The 23,914-nt window shown below is 39.8% G+C and overlaps 1 protein-coding gene across 1 annotated transcript in view; it reads left to right on the forward strand.

The window, feature by feature from the left end:
* The window catches only part of LOC306698749 (NT-3 growth factor receptor-like), a gene marked incomplete at both ends in the record, with an annotated part of 212,451 nt that extends 191,895 nt beyond the window's left edge, over window positions 1–20,556 (forward strand). Inside the window, 4 exons of the mRNA XM_079163218.1 lie at window positions 2,428–2,600; window positions 11,460–11,703; window positions 17,436–17,594; window positions 20,371–20,556. Of these exons, the coding sequence (XP_079019344.1) occupies window positions 2,428–2,600; window positions 11,460–11,703; window positions 17,436–17,594; window positions 20,371–20,556 (762 nt within the window). The remainder of the gene's footprint in view (window positions 1–2,427; window positions 2,601–11,459; window positions 11,704–17,435; window positions 17,595–20,370) is intronic.
* Window positions 20,557–23,914: the final 3,358 nt, after the last annotated feature.

Genomic DNA, 23,914 nt, shown 5'->3' on the forward strand with positions numbered 1-23,914 from the left:
ATTAGACAGCTTTGTAGTTTCAGGGAGGCAGGCTGTTGTGTTAAAGGTCAACACAGATCAACCATCCATCAGACGTTGGAAGGCTTACCTCCAAAATGTGCAAGTAACAGATCATCACTAGGATTAGTAATTATGATGTTACACACACACACCTGATAAAAACCTGTACCACGTCTGTGAAATGATGGCTTTCGTCCCACCAACAGTCTATGTTTTCTTTTACTCATAATAGCATTTCCCTAACTTCAACCCAGTCGTTTTTTACCTAAAACCCACAGTAACTATCAGGAGACAATAATAGCAACACCTTTTGTAATGGTCATTTGTAGCATTGCCAGTAAGCACTGACAAACGGTGTAAACTTGTTGATTGGGGCCCCAGATAAGAAACTGCTCATTATGTTTGACTTTGTGTGCAATAAGGGATTATTTGGGATATTGATGGCCAAAAAACCCTGAAAATAAAGTGTAATAATCTGGAGCCATCTGTGTAAATTCAAATTTAAAATGAGATTTTACTGTAGGGCTGTTTTAATGCGTTTTAATGCGTTTTAATGTTCACATTGATGTAAAAAATGCAGTTTAATGAACAGGCTCACAAAACAAGTATACAATAATGTTAGTGCGCATTGAAACACGTTTTGCTTGCTGTTATGATTCTGCCTGTTTATAATTAGGAGATCCCTCCCAGACGCACTTTCAATGTAAGTGAACACATTTTTTATAGTAACACTTTTTAGGACAAAATCCCCACTCTATGTTACTATTGGCCACTTTAACTCGAGAGGGAATCACTGTCCAGCACAATGAGGGAATGTTAGGCTAAAAGAGCCTTTAACTTTGGACTGATGGAGCCTATGAGCTCCAGGTAAATGTTGATTGTTGCAGCGGAAGCAAGAATCACGACAATCAAATAATCTGTGGATTAGAGATCTTATGCAGTTTTTCCACCTAGAAAAAATAACATGTACTCTTAGAGGCTTTAACTGACAGGTTCTATAATTTATGGCAGCCATTTTTTATCTTATGTAGACAGAATAAAAGAATAGCATGAAGATAGTGTTAGACGGTTTCCTGTTAGGCTGGCTCCATTACGCCTAACATTTGGATGCATTTTATATTAGTAATTCTTTAATTTTTTACCCATTGTCCAATTTGTGTACTTCCCTTTCTTTATCTTGTCTACTTCTATTATGACCACCAAAATTGTAATAATTTGTAATATTCTGGGAAAGGGTACTTTTTTTTTTATTTCTGTCATCTGAAATATAAAGTTTTTCGTTATAATTAGAATCTATAATTCATGTAAAGAAATAAAAAAATAAACAAATTCAGACTCGGATGTTGTCCCCCATCATTTCCATTGAAAGTGCGTTAGCAAGGGATCTTTTAATGGCCAGTATGAACCGGAGGAAAAAACATTTCCTTCAACATTACAATGGATCCGAGCCCCGATCCACAATATCCATAATAATGCATTCTAACGTCTGGTTAAAATACATATCAAACCACCTTGGAGGGTGGGCAGTTTGAAGGCTTTTACGGCTTCTTTTTTTGGGATCAAAGCCTGCACCATTAACCAGCCTTCAATCCAGACACACTAGTTGTGATTGACAGATCAGTGGCACTGATCCAGGTGCGGTATGAACACACAAGTTTAATGCTGAAAAAGGCTGAATTATCTCTGTCCAAACCTCTTCCAACTCTGAGTTCTCTACGTCAACTTTTCTTTGAAACCATGAGGAGCAGCATCTCGCTGCTGTGTTAGCGATGATGTTCACATGTCAGTGACTGGCGAAGACAACTGGTTGTCATGGTAACTGCATTGTACTTCTTGTTGTAATGGATCGGAGTGATTGACACATAGACCTGTGACGATGAGCCTGCACACACATTGGGAACACAGGCGGCTCTGTTTGGTCAAGCTGCGTCACATGTGTGCACCAATGAGAAACAGGGTCTGGTACCTGAAATAGAGCCGTGATCTACTTTATCTTCCTCATGGTCTACTTTATCTTACAGATTCAAGTGCCACATTTGTTTGTCTATTATCCAAGTTAGGTCCAAGTCTGAAGGAAGGTGTCATGTATCACCTATAGTAGCTGGAAGGTTAAACAAGAGATATTTTAAAGAGCCGCTCAAATTGAAGAAATTGATAAATTGAGGCTGTCGCTACTGATGACTTTTTTGTCGTCTTCTTTTTCATTTGACCCACACTGAATTCCATCTATTACTGCTGCCAAGGTAAACCAGTATCACCTTTTACTCCAGATGTTGTTGTACAGCAAACTGCAAGTGAGATTAGTGGAATATAATAACACGGAGGGAGGGGTGTTTTCATGGCTAGCGAAGTGCAACCCTGATTTGGTCATGTGAACCACTATAACATGCTCTCTCTGTGTCTGTCTGTCTGTGTCTCTCTCTCTAGACGCTGAAGGACCCCACTCTTGCAGCCAGGAAGGATTTCCAGCGCGAGGCCGAGTTACTGACCAACCTGCAGCACGAGCACATAGTGAAGTTCTATGGGGTGTGCGTAGACGGAGACCCTCTCATCATGGTCTTTGAGTACATGAAGCACGGGGATCTCAATAAGTTTCTCAGGTGAGCTCGACAAACAGAAAATACAAACTTAAATACACAAATTGTACTGTTTAGTTATTGTTCTCGCACTGAAATACCCCTTACAACACAGGTTTTATAAGGATAAGGCCTTAATGGGCGTTACCAGTGGTTTTACACAATAACAACTTTCAATACTGACAACCATTTCCCAATTCATGCTAGCGCCGCTAGTTACCTACCAGCTACCTACCAGCTACCTACCAGCTACCTACCAGCTACCTACCAGCTACCTGGCTACATTTCAAGGGCCAGTGGTTCCAGTTCATTTTAGTCCACTCTCAAAATCAACTTGCCATGTTACTTGATTTTGGAGTTTGAATGGTTTTACAATGGTGGAGTGATCTGTGATTCCATCCCGGTGGTGCGTTCACATACTGAAGAGAAATTCTGATGACAGACGTGATTCAGCAGCCACATAGCGTTCGTACATCGGGAGATCTGCGGTTCAATGCTCGGCTCCTCCAGTCTGCGTATCAAAGTGTCCTTGGGCAAGACACTGACTATAGTATAGAGGCCTGATTGGCAGTTGGCGCCTCGCATGGGGTATGAATGTGTGTTTGAATTAATGACATGGGTGCTTTGAGTGGTCTGAAGCATAGAAATGTGCGATACAAATGCTAGTCCATTTACCACTTACCATGTCTCTCCAAGAATATGGTGTCGCACTCTGTGCTGAAATGGTTATGGGAAGAATGAAAAAGTTTGAGTCAGAGAGATAAGTTCAGTGTAAAGCCAGCTTCGTGGCACCTGTGTACTGTTCTCTTCAGACCCGCTGGTTGTGTGTGAATTATCTTGTGTAACTGAACCGCTGGTAGATGGATGAGGGATATAGGTATCTTCCTCTTGGTCCTGGGTTCTTCTTTGAACAAACTTCAGCATTGAAATCAGAAATACAAGTGAAATTAATTAGCACACACATGCAGAGTTAAAAATGCATTCAAACTTCAGTAATTAACTGGGCATTAAGAAAGGTCTAAAAACAAAATTCAACAAATCTGAGCATAAATACAATAATCAAACAGGTAATGAAAACATGATTATGGACTTCAAATGACCTTAAATTCCTTGGTCAAAGTAAAACATAATCCATGATGGATCAATTAAAAATGCATAGAAACATAGACATTTATTATGAAAAGACAATAATTGAATTGTCTTATAATACTACCTCTATAAAAACAAAATCTGAGGAACAGAAACCAAATGTGCAACTGCATTCAGCAAAAACTCTGAATATAAATCAGAAGCTTCTGATTCTCACATATTTGTAAAGCGTAGTAAAGCAGCACACAGTTGCCTAATCTACGGATTGTAAATGATAACTATTGAATCCAGCTATGCAACGAAGGTTCAGTTCATTATACATCTGCGTGATTGACATTATTCTACGGTACCACATCAGCCGGTTTACCATGACATTGACATCGACGCTCTCTCAGTCACCATGAGGTATACGGGGCAATCCTAGGAGCAGCCCCACCAGTGATGTTGATTTCACTCGGTTCGTCTGTGTACGTAGACTTGTTGCTGGTTATCAAGCAAAGAATCCATATCGAGCATTTACAAAACTGAGATATCTTTAATCTGCTCTTAAAATGTGATATTAAGCATTGAAGTTTTGGCACTGACACAAATTGTTCTAAACACTATTTGATTTCAAGCAGTTACCAGAGAAATATCCAGAATCTTCCCTCTTACCTCATTTTATTAAGTCATTTAAGGATGTACGGATTTTTCCATAGCTGAGGGTAAAAATGTTTTTCCGAAGCAGAAGAGCTGTGCAGCTTTTGATGTGAATATCACAAAATAAGCAGATTGAAATATTTATAGCCCACTGTCCTAATGCCACTGGTTAAAGCAGGATACAGATCCTTCAAGGATAATTTCGGTTTATTACAACTTGTTTTTTTTGTAGCTCTGGCTTTTGGTTTTATTGGATTCAACATTATGCTCAACAGAGTGCTGAGATCAGACCACCATTTTTTAAATGGTTCAACAGACATGAGCAGTCAGACAGGACGCAAACCTCTCTTTAAACATCAGTTTACAGCTGCTCATCCTGCTTTAACCGTGACATGATGATCTTGTTGTAGTTGCGATCATCCAGTTTTCCTGTGTTATGAGGAATAAGGGACATTCCATGTGTGCATCACTTTCTGTTTGACCTCCAAATAATAGTCTGGTTAAATGTCAGCTTGTTTCCAATTTACTCTGGTGTTTACAATGTTATTCTAACAAATTAATAAAAACAACAAAAACAAACTGGAGTTGTCCTGTGAAGAAAAGTAGTAGCACCACAATGTAAAAATATCCATTACAAAAAAGTCCTCCAAGATATTTACTTAATCTACATAACTAGTAAAAAGCCTATTCTCATCATTTTCAAGTGTTGTTGTTGTAATACTCATTTCGGCCACAAGAGGCTGAAGTGCAACACTACCACATAATCTAAATAAGACTAAAAGCATTCTTTTTTTTTTCTTTCAGGTGAGTTTAATTTACATAACTTGTAAGCACACAATATGTGTACTTTGTGTTTAGCAAGGAGAAATAAAAACTCACCTGGAAGAAAACCTTCATTCTTTTTGTCCTATTTAGAACACAGGGTAGTGGTGCACTTCAGCCTCTTGTGGCCAAAATGAGTTACAACAGCAAGCGAAAAAGGATCCTGACAAAAACTTATATTTATCATAGAATTTTGGGTAGTTAAACCTGTGACAATGTATCATATTTCCCAATCGTATATTGGTCATGTGATCTTATATTTTCTATGTAAAACCTGAATCTACAAAGTACAGTAACTACAAACTAAATTGTCAATTAAAAGTAGTGGAAAAAATACATTTCCCTCTGAAATGTAGAAATTATTTAGAAGCATCAATTGTACTTAAGGACAGTACTTTAGTGAAATAAAAAAACAAAGACAAACTGATGAAATTATCACATATCATATAATATGATCACTACAGATGCAATAATGTGTAGGCAGTATTTAAATTGTGGCACCGAAGCTAATGTAAGTAAACATAAACATAACCATCAAATCTTGACCCTGAAAACACAAAATGAAAACAAAGCTTGTATCTTAGGAACTGAACCTTGAGGTAAGATGTTCTGCTTTTTCTACTGTTAGAGGTTCATCTCCAACAGTGTATGATGTTTCTTTATAATTAATGTTTTGTCTGGACATTGTTAATGTACAAACTCAGTAGTTAAATGTAGTGGACTAAAAAGTGCGATACGTCCCACCCTGTAGCATCAAATGGAAATACTCAAGTACATATTCTTTTACATTAATACAATAATTGAATTAATGATTAATGTGGTTTGTTACCACCCACCACTGTCTCAATACTTGTGTTTAAAATGCTAGTGCCGTGCTGCCTCACGAGTATTCGATCTTCCTTCCTTGGTGCGTCCTACTCACCTGTCACCTGTCTTGAATTTCTGACTTGACCTTGTTTTGCTGTACTGTGGTATTTCAGACCAGTGATCAAACTTTCCCTCATTAGTACACAGAGTAGAAAAGGTCCGCAGAGGTTGACCTGAGTTTGGTCACAGAGAGCCGTGTGGCAGCTCGTGGACACGGAGTGATGGATGGGCCCGTCACGATGAACAACTGAAAGGTTGAAGCCTTAATTTGAAACTTGTCACTGGACTACACCCCCCCCTCCCTCCACCCCACTGCTTCTATAGCACTGTTCCCTGTTCCTACACCCTTACTTTCCTTCTCTACCGGTAAAACCCCCTCGCGGACTCCTGCCTGGCTGTTTATGAAAAATGTTTTTTAGTGAACTTCCTGTTATGAAGTCGTAAATATAAATGACAGACTCCTTTCCGCCATCAAATATTTTCACCACAGTCAGCGTGCCCCACTGCAGAGCCTTGTTAGAGCCACGTCGTACAAGTACAAGTGCGACCCATGGTGATTGATGAATGAGCCTGTCGGACAGACTGACAGACTGACAGTGGGAACTGTTCCACCCAGAGCATTATGTAAAACTCTTAAGTAAGCAATAGTGTAGAGCTGCTCTAGCTGTTACGTGGCGATTGATGGCTGAGATATAGAAAATAGACGGATGCTGGTGCATCCTTGGTTTAAATAAGTGTGCTTTCAATGAACTGGTGGCATCCTTGGGTTAAGGATGCCACCTCCCCTCACCAACAGTTTGGTCCATTGCAAGGGTTCCTAACAGAATGTATTGATGGCAAATATCCACCAGATTTGCTTAGTATATTTATGTATATTATACATATATATACATATATACAGTTATACAGTGTGTGTATATATATATATATCTTTTTACCCCTTTTCCTCGGATACCACTGTTTTGGTCAAACTATTCTCTTACAGATATAAAAATCTGATGGGCACATTAGTATTACATTTGTTGGGCAAATTCATGCTCACCAGAGGATGACCTCAATGATATTTCACTGAGCACCCTTCTCAGTCTAAAAACGTCAATTTTATACACATAGAAATCTTTGAGTTCTACTGTAGTTGCGGCTGCAACATCAGAATTAGGATCAGAATACTTTATTGATCCCAAAATGAAATTTGTACATTAGAGTTGCCCTTATAAAGAAATATAAGAGGAACATGAATTTAACCATTATGTAAAGTATAAATAAATGACTATGTAAAATAAAATGTGAATTATGAACATAATGCTACAAAATATGACACAATACTTGCTTTTGTTCTATCACTGGACACTGTCATTTCATTTATTTATTCTTTTTTTTGTATAAACCGGATGCTTTAGCTACTCTTGCCCGGCTCAGCCTGCTCTGTGCAACGCCCCCATGGCCCCATCAAAAATATACTTTTTTTAGCCGAGCAGAGCCGAGTCATGCTTCTGGGACGCTTCAGAAACACGCTTTGATACTGATGACTCGCAATTTCGATGTTATGGACCCAGTAGTAGGGGTGAAATGCTGCCTCCTATTTATTTGTTTGGAGCATGTGGCCAGGAATTACACATTGCAGCTTTTAAGATGGCAGTCTTGGTTATATATTGAAAAACTGCACGGTGACTACTTGTCTAGTAACACAGTTTCTGTGAGAAAAGAGTTGTGGTCGATAAGTGAGCAGCTGAGCATCCATCACGAGATGTGCCAAACTATTGAAACATCAGTTACAATGTCTTGATTGTAATATAAAATGGATTACTCGATGTAATCAAGTGCCTAAACAGCGAATGCACTGGATTCAAATAATATTTGAAGAGCTATTACCAAATATAAAGAATGCATGAACAGGAAAACATGACACGCTGTAAATTTAGGAGCCATTGCTCATACTTTTTTCTTTTTCTTTCCTCGGGTCCCTTCCTCACTTATCTCCTGACAAGAAGGTCCCAAGCTGAGTCCGACTCTGCAGCCCCTCTTTACCTGCAGCTGCTCTGGATAAAAGCACAAGCTAAATGCCCAAATTGTAAATTGCGGTTGGTAAGCTAATGAGCTGCATTATGTCTGCTGTGATTAGATGTTATTGGCTCCCAGGATGCTTTGCCCCGCAGAATAGAACATTGGTACTTAGTCCGCCGCCAGGAAGCAAAGTCTACCAGTGCTTATGTGTGACTCTCACTATATGTGTGTGTGTGTGTGTGTGTGTGTGTGTGCTCGCGTGCATGCTTGTATAGGACAGCGTTTCATCGAGTCTCTTTGTGCCTCGGATTCTAATTTCGACTCAGTAATTGTGTTTCCATTAAAGTGCTGGCATCAATTCTTCCAGGACATACTGCTAATTTAGCCAACACCCATTGCCCTCCAAACCACGCACACACACTCTCACACACAAACACGCACACACACACACACACACACACACACACACACACACACACACACACACACACACACACACACACACACACCAAGCTGCCACTTCATTGGCATCACTTCCTCCATTAGAGACTTAAAACTCAGTGAAGCTGAAAAGACACAAATACACGCACACACAGGTTGACTACTGGGTGCACTTTGTATTAACTAAACACAACTCACACTCTGTCCTTCCTCAGTCTCTGAACCCCATCACTCCCTCCAAAACGGCACTAACATATTGTTGGAACATAACGGTGATCGCTGTGCTGCATCGTTGATGCAGAGTCACAACTCAGAAGTGTCACTGACCTTCTTTTTTTGATGAACCATCATGTAGTGGACATTTTGTAAATGTATGCAAATCCACTGGATCCGGATATAAATAATTAACCGTTAACCAACATTAAGAATTTTGACAAATTAATGCAATCAGTTAAACAGTTAAAAATATATATCAACAGGCAAAACAAGCGGAGCGGCTCACTAAATTGAGAACAGCTGGTCCAACTTAAAGGTTGGGCCACCTCAGACCCCGATCACACAAAGACACGTGTCTAGAAACACGTAGCCCGCAAAACCATTGTTCTGATATGGCTGCTTTCTTGCGCTTTTTCTTTTCTAGAGACACAGAGGTGAAATCTGATTGGATAAAAGCGCTACTTAAAACAAGCTGAACAGTAGCTGTGTAATGAGAAAATAAGATAATGGGGAAAATATTTTTAGAAATTATAATACATGTAGTGTATTTAAGAAAAATTATGAAATTATAAAATAGCTATAACTTTATGATTCTGTTTAGGTCAGCAGAGAAGGCTTTGCAGGCCCTGACGGCCCACCACTGCCTGGTTGTGCACCCAACCCCCAACACATCAGCTGTTTTGCCCGACTCACTTTGCCAAAGGGGCGTTTTTGAAGCAGCTGTGTCTGTTGCAACGCATCTCGGTGTGATTGGGCCCTAAAATGAGCCTGGGCGGAAGTTGGCGTTAACAACAGGCGCTAAACTTTGAACAGCAGTTGACAAGCAAGACTCAGGAACTTGGGTCTCGAGGAGTTGTAGCATTTATTCACCGACAAACCAACTGTACACATAGCGCACTTTTGCATGCACAGCTGTAATGTTGACGCTGACTTCCTACTTACCACCACACACACACACACACACACACCACTCGGTCTTGCAATACACTGGCGGAAGAAGAGAAAGCAAGGCGGACACAAGAGCTGACAACCTCACAAGCTGGATTAATTAATTCAGGGAGACTTACTGGAAAAGTGGCTGCATTTGTCCTCGACAATGCTCGCAACATCGTGGCTGCTTACTCTCCCAGATAGCTGATTTGGGGACTCAGTTGCCTGTTTTGCACTGCTGGTGGTAAATGATGGATGGTCCACCAAGTTATCGATGCAGCTGGACGGCTTGTTCGGCACTTCAAATACAGCATGAAAGACACAGATCTTGTCTGTTGAAAGTTAATGATCGAGAGTCGGCCATTGGTCTGAAAAAATGAATTCTAAATTTGCATCTCTAGTACTGAAGCAGTAGGACAGCACTGTATACCATCAGTTGTACTAAGAGTTTGAAGCACTTCAGCATGCTGAATACCAGTAAGGTAGTCACCAAGGTTGTTGATGTGTCCCATTTCCTTCCAGCCCATACTCAACAAGCTTTCACTTCATTGGCATCCCCTCTTTAAATGGGCCAAACTGGGGATTTTGTATGTTTTAGCTTTTGGGCTTACTAATTAGATATACTTAATATAACAGCTAAATGGAACCTGGTTAAGGATCTGAGTGTTATTCCAATATCAGTATTAGAGTTAAATAAATACTATAAAAACATCTTGGCCAGTGACATAACATAAAAAAACAAGTTTGTGAAGAGTAATTTATTTTTGGGTATTAGATTACAAAGATTACAAAAAATTATGTCGGACTATTGAGCAGGATATTTGACAGAGGAAAAGGTATAACACACAACAGCAAATGTAACGTAGAATTGAATCAGCAAACATTCATGGGATTAGCATTAATATAGCAGATACGAGCAAAAATACCAATGCAGAATAATGGAGCATGGAGATTCATTGTTCCGTGTTCGTTTGGGAAATATTCTTATCTAAAAGGATCACTTGTGTTTTGTCTTTTTTTCCACAGTGTTTTGTTCAGGGACGTTCAGACATTCAAATTCATGAATATGAAAGATATTACTTTAAACATTCCTCACATCGCAATACTTTTCACACAGATTCTCTGTCTATTTTAGCCGTTGTTGGTGGTCTTAGCTAGAAGCTGGAGGCGGCACTCTGGTGGTTAAGCAGCCTGGTCAGGTAGCCTTTTAGCCACTCAGCTGTGTTGCCAGGTTAGTTCAAAAATAATATTGGCACTATGACAAACCAGGCCAACATTTTTGTCAACCCACTTGAGCTCATTTTTACCAACATAATTTTGGGCTTAAAATGTTCTGCCCCAGATTCAATTTTTTACGTCCATCACTACCAAGGCAAAGACTGTAGGCAGCTCCTTTTTTTAGTCCTTGCATATTTCAATGTCTGATTTATGTTAATGTGACAACTGAAAAACTAATTTCCCCCTGGGGATGAATATGGTATCTATCTATCTAGCTATCTAAATGTTAACACTAAATATAAAAACTATATCTCATTCAAATATTTACTTCTCAATTGCAACTGCAGGAGGGGAGTTGCCCTAAATGGATCACACGTCACTGTGAATTACTATCTTAACACATTTCAAGGGTACATACTATAGCAAAATGACTTTAAACAACGGCTGCCAAAAGGAAGGAAATCAAATCGGTTGTATGTAGGCCAGCAGTTGTGCAATGTACAAAGTTTGGATGAGCTACAACGTGCAAAATCAGCAGTGTGTCACTTCACTACAAAAATGCTAAGCTACTTGACACCGACTGATGTTAGGGTTGTAAAACGTTTGATTGTGAGATATTTCCTGAGCTTCTCACTCACTCTGTAACTTCCTCCTCAGAGCCCACGGGCCAGACGCTATGATCCTGGTGGATGGACAGCCTCTGCAGACCAATGGGGAGCTGGGTCTGTCCCAGATGCTTCACATAGCCAGTCAGATCGCAGCTGGGATGATCTACTTGGCGTCTCAACACTTTGTGCACCGCGATCTGGCAACCAGGAACTGCCTGGTTGGGAATGGACTTCTGGTGAAAATAGGAGACTTTGGCATGTCTAGAGACATTTACAGCACAGATTATTACAGGGTAAGAGACTTTTGTTTCATGCAAACACACCTTTTTTTCTCCCCGTGTATTTACCCCAATTGAAAAAGTAATTGCACCGTATTACACCGTATGCATGTCTCATTTACACAGGGACAATTTTAGGCAATGGAATGAACTAAGCATCCCTGCTCCCAGAAGATTAACCTATTCATTTTGGGATACTGTGTTCCCTCTGATGTCAGCCTCAGAATAAGATGTCAACTTTCACAAATTTGCACGCTGAATATAGTCAAATTTATACCGTGGCCAATGACACAACAAAGTTTGATTGCGTTTGCTAAATGAATGTGCCACTGTCAAACTGCAGGAAAAGACAGCAGCAGTCAGGCTTCGCTCAAGAGCTTGGTGCTCGGGTTATTTCTGCAACCAATCGAAGGGAACCAAAAATAGCTTCACAGTGAGAACCAAACACAGTCAATTTTAATTGTGTGTGATATTTGTGAACCTGGACGTCCAAAACCAACCCGTTCTAGCTGCCAACCGCTCAGCGTCTGACATCAATGTAACCCAGGCACCCTTGAGTGTCTGTATGAGATTAACCAGGCTTCTGACCAACTCCATTTTAAACCCATCCATACTCATCCATACCCCACTCTCATAACTTTTAGATGGTCAGAGCAACTGATGTAGTATATAGCGGGAGAAAAGCCCCGTATGGCGGATTGCAGCTGTGAACGGATGGGTCAAACACTCAAAGACGTTCAACAAGGAGGCCGCTGTTCGTGTCCCATTGCCATATTTTACCTTAGTTTGGTAATGCAAGCTTCGTACTTAACTAATGCCAGTTATGTTAAAAAGGTAAACATTCTACCAAACAAAAGTAGGATACTTATTTTAACCCAAACCACAACATTTTTCTAAGTCTAATCAGGTACTTTTGTGGCCTAAACCTAGCTAAGTACTTGCATAAGTACTTGCGCAAGTAAACCTGCATTTGAAGTTAATTTAGAAAAAACATATGCATGTAAAAGGCTGAAACCAAGTTTGTGAACTCTGAAGTTAGTTTAGAAAAGACACCATGCATGCAACAAGCAGTAACAAGCGGAAACTGGCACGCGACATATATATAGTTCCTTGACCTTTATTGGATGCCTTCTTCACTATCCAATACATGTGTTGTGCTTTTGGTTAGATGTGGTGGAGAATTACATGACATCACCCAACCAGACTCACCTTTGGATTTTTTCATTGTGGTTTTGGACGACCTAAGTTTTGTTCTCAAAATGTCAGCAGTGGACAGATGGAGGATGGCCGACGGCTGCTATAACTTAAATGGCCATGACATTATGAGTAACTTCGTAGCTTCTCTAAATGATGGGTGAGATGTTGAAAACGATCATGTGGGTCCCAGATAGAGAAACCACCTTTTACGTGTCCTGCCTGTGCAGAAGAGGTTTGTCTTCATTGACGCATGCAACAGCGGCTCGTAGGGATTTTCAGGAGACTCTCTAGCACGTTAATTGGCATGGTGGGAAATAATTTGTATTTGGCAGTAAATGTCAATGACTCCATCGAGTCCCATCCCCCTAAGTAGCTTCTGTGGACTGCTTTCTTTTTAATGGCTGCTCCAATGTCTCAGCGGGGCCTACTGGTAGACAGCAGCAGCAATGGCTAACTGACTCTTTACATTTGTACCCTTATCAGCAGTGAACTTGTTCACTCCCTTGTTTGTGTTGCTCATGTGCAGTCACCGACCTTCACCATAATGCAGCATGTTGTTTAGGTTGAATTTGTTGTTAGTTAGTACTTGGATTTTGTTTTAGAACTGATGACAATAAATTAAGATTTTATCGACCCAGTAGTAGAGGTGAAATGTTCCCCTTTATGTATTTGGGGCATGTGGCTAGGCATTACAAAGTGCACCTTTAAGCTTAGAGAAACATCTTGGTTTGGGATAAAATGACTATTTTGTTAAGGTCGCAGGACCTTCGTCGTCTTGGTTACAATAATAAACACTTGGTTGAGGTTATGGAATGATCATGGTCACGGTTAACGAGAAACCAACATTGACTGTCACAAACATCAGTCTTAAAGTTGTTTCAGACTAAAGTTGTTTTGTTGACTCATCCATTGTTGACTTTGAGCCTTTGAGAAATGCAGCTTCCACAATTTCCTGTTTGTATTGGTATTTTTCATATTTAGTTAATCTCTTGGCAAGTAAGCCAAACATTTCCTTTTCCAGGCACAAGGCCACATATCCTCCCAGCTGTACTCCGTCTGAGAGGACAGAATGACTGGCTGATTAACATGCATCAGCTGTCTACAATTCAAACTCAGACAGCCAAAGTGACAGAGGATATCATTTTCCTACAGTGATCCTCCTCCCTGTGCAGATTGTTTGCCTGCAGTCAAACAGAACTCTGGGAACTCTGTCTGCAGCTCAGACTGAGCAGATTGCACCGAAGCATACAGGACTTCAGGGTCAGATGGAGTGCACGCACCTCTGTGCTGCATGCTGACGGCTGTACCCGGCTTCCCAGACTTTACAATGTAACAACCAAAGCTGCAGTGCATATATCTCCATCTACCTCTACTCTTCTGGCAGCTCAATTTTGAAATATGGTTCTGAATTTTGATGATTTACCTACTTAAATTGTCAATCACAGTTTCAACGAACCCAAGGTGACTTCTTCGTGTTTCTTGTTTTCTTTGACAAACTGTCCAAAAACCCATAGATATTGAGTTTACGGTCACATAAAAAAAAATGTAAAAGCTGGAACCAGAGAATGATTAAACTCAGGCCAGCTCTTGGCCCGAGGCGAACAGTAACCCTGGGCCTGAACATGAAGCCTGAGAACATGAAGCCTTTGAATGAATGTGATTATGCAGAGCTTTTCAAATCTACGGAAAAGTGCTGTCCCAGAATCATCTTCTGGAAAGACAGGTTGAAAAAAAATGGAGCTTTTTTCTCTCTCTATTCAAGAGAGTGGACTTAATTTGAACTCAATTTGTGGACTAATTTTGAGAGCATGCCAAATTGATTTCAGGGTTCAAATTTTGTAGTGCTTTCCCTCCGAACTTTGCTTCCTCGCACTCAAATAGTCTATGCTTGTGCATGGATTTACTCTGCTGCTGCTCAAACTGTATGCTTGAATAAATTGTAGCTTGCACTGATTTCTGAATGATGCGATCACATCAGACACGACGCCACATCAGGCCAGGGGTGCAATGTTGGGGGCATCAGCTATTCCCACTGTTTGAAATGGGTTTACAGAACCCGCCAACCAGCCAGCTTCATAGCTTTGTTAATTGTCTTTAAGAGCAACGTATCCTCAGACAACAGTATGCATGATATCTTACAAATAAGTATGTTAAAATAAGTCAATGTTGACTTTTGGTTTCTCACAGGACACCAACAGCGATCTCCGGGGTGAAAGTCATGTGTTTGTTACTTAACTTATGTAACAAATTAAAGTAGTTATGTAAGTTAAGCAAAAATAGGTTAGAACAAGTCCATAATAACTTTTGGTCTCACAAGGGACCCGAACAGCAATGTTCTGGGTGAAAGTCCTGTGTGTTTTGACCAATCCGTCCACCCCTACACAGACTTTGCCTCTCTTTATACTACACCCCCCTGACTTCCTTGGTTGCAGCCCTGCTTGCCCTGGCTCACGATTAAGTGGGTTGTATCCAAATTTGATTGCATTACTTTTTGTAGGTATAAGTACAAACAGTGAATGAGAACAGCCAGCAATGAGCCATGATAGTGAATCAGCATGCACGAGACCAGAGTCCTAGTACTGGGATGCAGCCGTCAGTATTTGAATAATTACACTACTATGACATGTGGAAAAGAGTGCTTTATGGAAGAGCACCTGCTGGACTGAGACGCACACTTTGTATTGAGCTATATGTTATAGTTAAAATATGGATTATTGTAACACAGTGAGCTTATGGATCATCAGACATTCTAAATGTTTGATACTCTCTCACCAAGAGAGAGTAACTACTTTTCACCATTGGAGCGCACGATGGGTTAAATGTCCAATGTAAAGTACAAACTTTTTACAGCATTCTCTCTAGTTTATAGAGGTGTGTTTATATCCACCACCATAACTTGAACGTCAAGTGAAATTGTAATTAAGCGAAATCAGCGCATGGTAATGTCATGTGGTTAGGCTGCCACTCCAATAATGATTGATGATGAATGATGATGATACTTTTCTGTTGACAAAACTGAAATACTGCAGAAGCATTATCTCAGGAGTGAATGAGCTGTTAATGAAAGAGCAATCATTTCATTTTTTCATGGAAATGGATGAAATGAATACAGCTTGGATTTCTCATGCCTGGAACAATTATACAAGTATTCAAGTCAGTGTATGTTAATGATGAGAGAAAAGGGCTACACAGGTTACACACAGTAATGATCACTAATAACAGATTCAATTAAAGTTGTAAAAGTGCTTATTGAATATTGAAGAAATTACTAATTATGATAGAGAAACAAGTAAAGGATGGCAGGATAGGAGGAAGAGGTGACGGGGAAATCAGACAGTGGAGGAAGGAGGGAGGAGGGGAGGGGTGCAGGAAGGTCGATTAGTCAGCGGCACACTGGAGGTCATTCATTATGTGAGTCGTTATTAGGAGGCACATATTTGACTAAATTAGTCAAGCTGCTTCATGATTTCACAGCAGTTGGAGAGCAGGCAAGAGCAGATGAATAATGATTCAGTCTGTCTGATGTAAACGCTGTCGGATAATAGAGAAGACATTCTGGGCCGCTCGTCTTCTCATATCCTCAACATTACTCATGTTTGATTAGAGGAAAAGTCCACCCGATGACAGAATCCACAGGAAGTGACCTGCTGCATGTTATAACTCAGTAGGCTGTATTGGGTTTTTATTGGATCCTCATTATCATCATTGTGCGTAGAGTTTTGTATTTACAAACTAATAATGAAATGCCACAGGGTCCATGTGCTATTGATTTGTAGCTGCAAGCCAGAGAACAGTGCTTTTAAATGTCACTGGTCATTGTTTCGCTTTATACAGTTTTAAGAATGTTAATTGTGAGTGTAGCTTGGTGGAGGTAGGTCAGTGAGTGAGTACAGGAACACAGTTTCTAGAAGTTCACTAAAACTCTGTTAGAATCAGGCATATGAACTGCATGCTTTTTCTAAGTAGGTCAGTGCACGTTCGGAGTGATTGCTTGGCCACCAGAAGTGCAGCCAAATGGGCGTGGCTTCTATGGATGGATTGGTCTGGACCTACAGAATACAGGACAAAAACAGTATAAATGCAGCCATTACATTGCCCTCAAAACAAAGCAGTAGCATGCAACAGAATTTTGAGAAGACAGGGTTGGACGTCCTCCCACAACACATTTTGGGACAATGTAACAATAGGCACTATTTTTACCTTTGGTTAGAGGTGAAGATATCAGGTCAATTACTTTGATGAATTTGTTTTCCCAGAAAAATGTAATAAAATGGGATTTTCCATTATAAATCCCAAAGTTGATTCCAAATTGTAAACCTGGGATTGTCAATATATAATATTTGCTTGTGACTTGCAAAATAATGGCATTGTATGAGCAAGTGACCACATGTAAGTTTGACTAATTTGTGTGTGTCCCTTAATAATTGTGGCGTTTCAATGATGGCGAAATCATCCCCCAAAGGCATCAAGGGTAAGATATTCATCATACACTTTATCATACACATTTCATGCTCATCTCTAAAACCTCTTTCTTCTATGTGTGTGTTCAGGTGGGAGGTCACACCATGCTGCCTATCCGCTGGATGCCTCCAGAGAGCATCATGTACAGGAAGTTCACCACAGAGAGTGACGTTTGGAGCTTCGGAGTCATCCTCTGGGAGATCTTCACTTACGGCAAACAGCCGTGGTTCCAGCTCGCCAATAATGAGGTACGGTATCTTATCTTAGTAATGTACAAACTGTATGTGTTGTCAGGGTTCTGGGAAAGACTGGTAGGGGATGGACCCAAGCGCAGAGAGACACGGGAGCAGGAGGATTTATGAGATGAGAATTTAATGGTTTTTTTCAATTTATTGAAAAAAAAGATAGGTGTTATCATTTACAAAATTCACAAGATGACAACATTATTATTTATTATTATTATTATTATGACAAAAAAATTGCATAATAGTTTAGGTTGTATTTCTGTTGCTGGTCAAATGGCCTGAGGGAAGACATTTTCATGTGGAACGTGTCAGTGAGGTTTTTTTTTTAAATGACTGCACAGAGAAAAACAAAGAGGAGATGAAGCTCTTGTTAAAGGTGCTGAGCATAAGGAAAACCTAGTAGACCCTATTTGACAGCAGGGAGCCCCAGATATGACTGAGCGAGTCTCACAGAGTAATACTATGTGTTAAAAACCCAGGCCAGAATACAGCGAGTTCCCTGTGTGGATTCTATCCTTGCCATTTTACTGAACCCTCATTGAGATAATGTAATTATTAATAAATATAACAGATTAATTGAATTGCAACAACACTCTCAGTCTCTTTAGTTGACATACCATAACAAGTATGATATTTTACGAAAAGTTAGTCCAGATTTCTTTTGTGGGTTCCCTTGCGAATGTCCAGCAAAGGGTGTCAATCTTCACCTGTTACATGCAGAAAGTCTTTTCAAAATAAACAAACAAGTTGTTCACCTCACAGGGAACAACTTGATTAGTTTTATGCAACAAAACTACTCAGTTACGTTGAGGAAACAATCATGGTTTGGGTTAAAATAACTACAGAGGTCGGGTTATTTAAGTACGGAAGTTACAGGACAAATAAGTCAATGTTGGCTTCTGGTTTCACACGGGACGTTAACCCTAACCCTGGGTCAAAGCGCAGTGATTTTGGATTCACACATCAATCACAGACCTCCTCCCTATGCTGCGTCTGTAGCTTTACAATCACATGGATTACATATGAATTCATTTTGTGGAATACATACATGTTAAAGTGATATATATAGGAACGGTGTATGCAAACAGCCTGATTTAGTAGACCAACAGTGGATTAGGGCATTGAATCTAGACACCAAATAGAATTCTTAATGAAATAATGACTTTCTGGTTTTGGGTAGTATGAACATCATTTAAAAAACCATTGCTTGATTCCCAAAAAAAAAAAGAACACTGTTTGACACTGAACCCAGGTTATCAGCAGAAAACGGATATCTAGATGGGCCTATGCTCTACCTTCACTTTCAACTGTACATTAGGCAAACCAAAAAAGTTCAAGTTCAGTCGGAGACACTTATTGCCAATGGTTATATAGTTAGTTTTGATGGAAAAGGCTCTGCTGTTTAATAACAATAATTACTTAATTAAGTAGACAACAAAGGTCCATAGTGTTCTAAATTAAAACAGACAAATACAAAAATACAATAAAAAAGTTAATACATAGCAATACATATGCAACTTCATGTCATATTTCAAGTTTGCGGGAGCTCTTAGCTGAGAGAGCTGATTCCCCAAAAACATGAGCTTAGCAAGAAAATATTAAAGCTTCCGTGTCAAGAGGACGTTGTGGTGGTGGAGGGACTTTGCATTAGACAATCAGCAGGTGGCGCAAACTAACGCCATGTTTCACTGCTGCTGTGAGGAGGTTCATGTGCAAAACTGATTGTAAAGGTGGACAAAATGTTTGTAAGCGCCTGCCCTCTTGCGCCACAAGTCATGTAGTACATGCGACGGCCGATGGGATAATGGTGATCACTGGTACTGAGCAGTTTCTAAATCCCTGCAGGCTATTTGGAGCTTGAAAATGCCAAATATCTTATTAGCTTCCTCTTGTTTATATTGATAATAAGGACAAATAATTGGCTGAGGTGTTGTGGACCATGAACTGTATGTACTCACTTGAACCATAGCAGCATTAGGCTAGTAGCAGGTCTAATTGATGCTCAGGTTTGGATAGTTGAAGCTGTTTCTGGGACACTCAGAGTGTAATTCAGTCCTAATAACCCTGTGGCGTATGCATCAGCCCTGAAAACGTCCAAGCTTTTCTGTGCATGTATCAAACTCCAGGTCTGTTTAGCTTTTCTTTACTGCTGACTGACATAACATAATAACTCAACCTGTGTTCAATACAGCCAATACAACATGTACACATAGCCTTCCCACCCAAGTGTTAGAGTATAATACACAACAATTATGTTCACCCTTAGAGTATCCAAAGCATGTAGAGCACAAAACAGTCCAAATAAACTTACAATCACAATCAATAATTAGGTGAAATGCACAATGAACAATGATATATTATTTAGTGTAGAACAAAAGCAAACATAAAAGGAATGGTGAAAAATGTAACTACATGTAGTATCACATTTTCAGTCCCAGAACTATAAATATATAATGATAGTAATACACTTGTCTGTTTATCAATATAAAAATGATATATAGTCACTATTTCAACTACAGTTTTTTTCCCATCAATGTTTTTCAACTCTCCAGAAAAGCAGCAGTTTTATCAACATTTCCTTCCTGGACTGGTACATGTTGATTACTGTACCAAGACTTCTTCTTCTGTCTGTGTGATGCGTCCGGTCAAATGACACATTCTGCAAAGCAGCCAATGTGTGTTGCACTACATGTGATCTTTAAATTGCATAACCAATGCTTCTTTAGAAGAAGGCGATATGTTGTTTCCTGTTTAACAGTGCGTCTTTCTGTCTTCCCAGGTGATAGAGTGCATCACTCAGGGCAGGGTACTGGAGCGGCCCAGGCTCTGTCCCAAGGAAGTCTACGATATGATGCTGGGCTGCTGGCAGAGGGAGCCACAGCAGCGTCTTAACATCAAAGACATTCAGAAGATACTGTTCACTCTGATGAAAGCCACGCCGGTCTATCTGGACATACTGGGATAGGAATGAATAAGAGGGAAGAGGAATTGGATGCGTTTTGGGTTGGACTAGATCTTCACTGGAATACAAATGAGAAGACAGGATTAGAAGGAAATGGATTGCCTTGGAGTGGAAGTCTGGCCTGGACTCACAGCATAGTCTGAGATGGAACCATGTGGATTGGGATCAGAAATGGACTGGATTTCATCCAACTGCCTGACATATAAGTATCGGGATGAACAAACTAAAGTGGAGTAAAGTATGTTTAACTGGATTGGAATGAACTGGATTGCATCGCATTATAATCAAAGGAAATGTCTTGAACCTTACCTAAAAGGTTGAGCCGAGGCTTCTTAGGTCCAGTCTTGCTCCTTTTGTGAATGAACTCGTGACTAAAAGACTATAAAGATTGGATTGCATCAAATTGGACTGAACTGGATTTCCCTGATTGTACTGGTCTGGTATTGTTGGTTTTCTTATCCTAATGATTTAGGTACCATCATGTCCTATGTGACCCCATTTCACTCTGTCTAAATCAAAGCACTTTTGGTTCTATCTTGATGAAGCCTTATGTAGCCTGGTAGAATCTGGCTCAATTTGGCTACATTTTAAATATCCTGACCTACCCTCACCCTAACAAGGATTTATCTGTGTCCCTTGGTAAGTCAGGCAATGGTTCAACATAGCTAGGTTTCAAAAACCCTAAATTGGAGCCATCTAAATTGCTAGGCCTCATTTGGCTTGTACTCTTGTCTGGTCCTCACACAGTAAACCATACTTGACTTCTACTGTGGAATGTAGAAGTTCAGAAGGTTGACCTGCACAGAGTGTTTTTTTTTAAACAAAAATGGAAGCTCTTCTGTTCCAAGATATCTTGCCCAGGCTTGTATATTTCTCTATAACTTTACAGCAGTGCTTGGCCAGATTGGACTCAATGCCCCTCGTATAGAACTTGAGTGTTTATGGAAAACGTTTTGCAAGATCTTCATGACCCCCACAGTTCAGAAGTACTAAACATGTCTGTTAAGTAAATCTGTGAGGGTGAAAATTGGGGTGCGAGACAGGTGTCTGCTCCTAATAATCTTTGGTGGATGGTTCCTATTAAAACTGGATAGAGAAACTTAAGCGCTGCATTATTTAATTTTTTGAATCTCTGTTGGCATGCCTACTCCCAAAACTGGCAGCATTCTTGTGGCTGCAACTGGAATTGTCCAGATACGAAATCCAAAGAAAAAAGCTAAAATGCTGACAAAGTAAAACACCACATTCCAGACATAAATCTGTGAAAGAAGGACAAGGCAGTTCTTGCTAAACGTTGATGGAATGGACTGTTCACTGGACAATCTGTAGGACAGATTTCATTTTTTCAACACTTGTCATTGAAACATAGAGGAAGTGGGTCAACAAGAAAGAACAACATGCATAAATCAAACATGTCCTGTGCAGCAGCCGTTGTGTTCTTTAGTGCTAGTCCAATGCTTCAGTGTTTTCATCTGCGAAACCTTCATATATACACCTTCTTGTCCTGGACTCACTGAGCTGTTCACTTTTGCAAGAGCCCGACCGGACCTTCCAATCCTGAGCCTGGAAGTGTGGCCTGAGTGACTGTCTGTCGCCATAAAGATGGACCTAAGTGCCTCCTACTTCTTTCTAAACACTGAAAAAAAAAGTCTTTCAAAATAAGAGCACTTTTACATTTTGTTTACCTGCTTACAAAAATGTACACTAGCTGTGAACCTTCCTTGTTTTTCTTATAAACTTTCAGCACTCTATGTATTGCAAAAAAAACAACACAAAAACAAGAATAAAATGTTGAAAATGATACAGAAAAAAATGAAACCCTGGGAGGAAAAGCAAAAATGAATGAAAAAAAGAAAGCTTTTTTTGTACCCTTTGCAGCTTGACAAGAACGTTGAACTACCCAAGGTGAAGTTACATTTTCTGTTTTCAAGAAAGAAAAAAAATACATATTCTATATATTTTTTATTTATTTTTATTTCAAATCAAAGAGTGGACCTCTGCCATGCTCCAAAGCCATTGGAATATTCTGCCACTGGGTAGGACAGAACTGATCGCCACAAAAAGACAAGCAATGGGCTGGGAGGAAGCCTTCAAGGATTACTTAAAAGAAGCCTTTTTGTGTTGTGTTACATACCTGGATCCACTCGGACGTCAGCGACTAACAACTGCTGCTTGGCAAGAGAAAGTCTGAACTGAAAGGAGAACAATGGAGCTACCAGTCAATGAACACAATCTTTTTAAAAAGAATGTATATACTGTAAATCTCTACGTCTTGAGATATGTTAACTTATTTCCTTTTCTCGAGTTTGATTCTTTTTAGCTTCTTGATGTGTTGTTATATGGTTCAGTGAAAGCCAATAGATATTTTGATAATCTTTCTTTCTAGTTGTAATTACTGTTTATTTACTTTATTTAGTCATACGATGTCGTTTCAACATTTTAACGAGATAATCTACATTAAAATCATTTCCGTTCATGATTGTTTTAGTTGCTCATTTGATGGTAATGTATGAGTCAGGACAGTAGAAGAAATATGTAAAGTTATTGGGCCGGTGTTTTGTTAATCTGCTGAGAGTTCAAGTGCTTTTCTGGGATCAAGGATATTCTTCAATTTTAAAGAAACAGTTCAACATTTTGGGATTTACTTTGATTTACCACTGACCACTCAGTCAGAAAAAACGTTTTTATTTTATTTCTGCATGTCCACGAATGGTGTGTTTAGCCTATTTAGGATAAATAGTGGAACCTGGGGGAAACTACTAGCCTAGCTCCCACAAAAGTGAAAAAGAATCTTTAATCTTTTATTTTGGCCATTTTGGGATCCTTTCTTTAAAACCTAGTTAAGTTACTAATTCAGGTGATTGAGAAACGTAAAACGTTATCATTTAATACATCCATTTACGGACAATGGTCCAATCTAACCAGGAACGACCAATCAGGGCGTGGGATTGTTTGATATTCTGTCAAAGGCAAAAACATTGGGCCAGTGAGCAAAGAATGAGTTTAGTTTGGGTGTCTGAGCCCATGGATTAGCTGGCACAATCAATACAAATGTTATCTGTCCGTGCTCAATGACACCAACCAGCAATTAAAAAGCAGTCCTCTATCCATTAACCTGACAAATGGAACCCATACTATGCTGTTCTTGAGTCAACTTAACAGCAAAATGACAAGCCATTGCTCAACTTTTGTCCTAAATTATAGCCATAACTGTATTAATGTGTCATCTGTGTCAGGGAAAATAATGGGTCACAAGGCTGAAAGAGACTAAGAAAGGGTTAGCAAGGTTTGATAGCTGCTCCAGCTACATGTAAGCCACTGTCGTACTATTCAGTGTTGTTTGATTGTCATGTAACTGATG

This window comes from Pholis gunnellus, assembly GCF_910591455.1.
Source record: "Pholis gunnellus genome assembly, chromosome: 7".
NCBI lineage: Eukaryota > Metazoa > Chordata > Actinopteri > Perciformes > Pholidae > Pholis > Pholis gunnellus.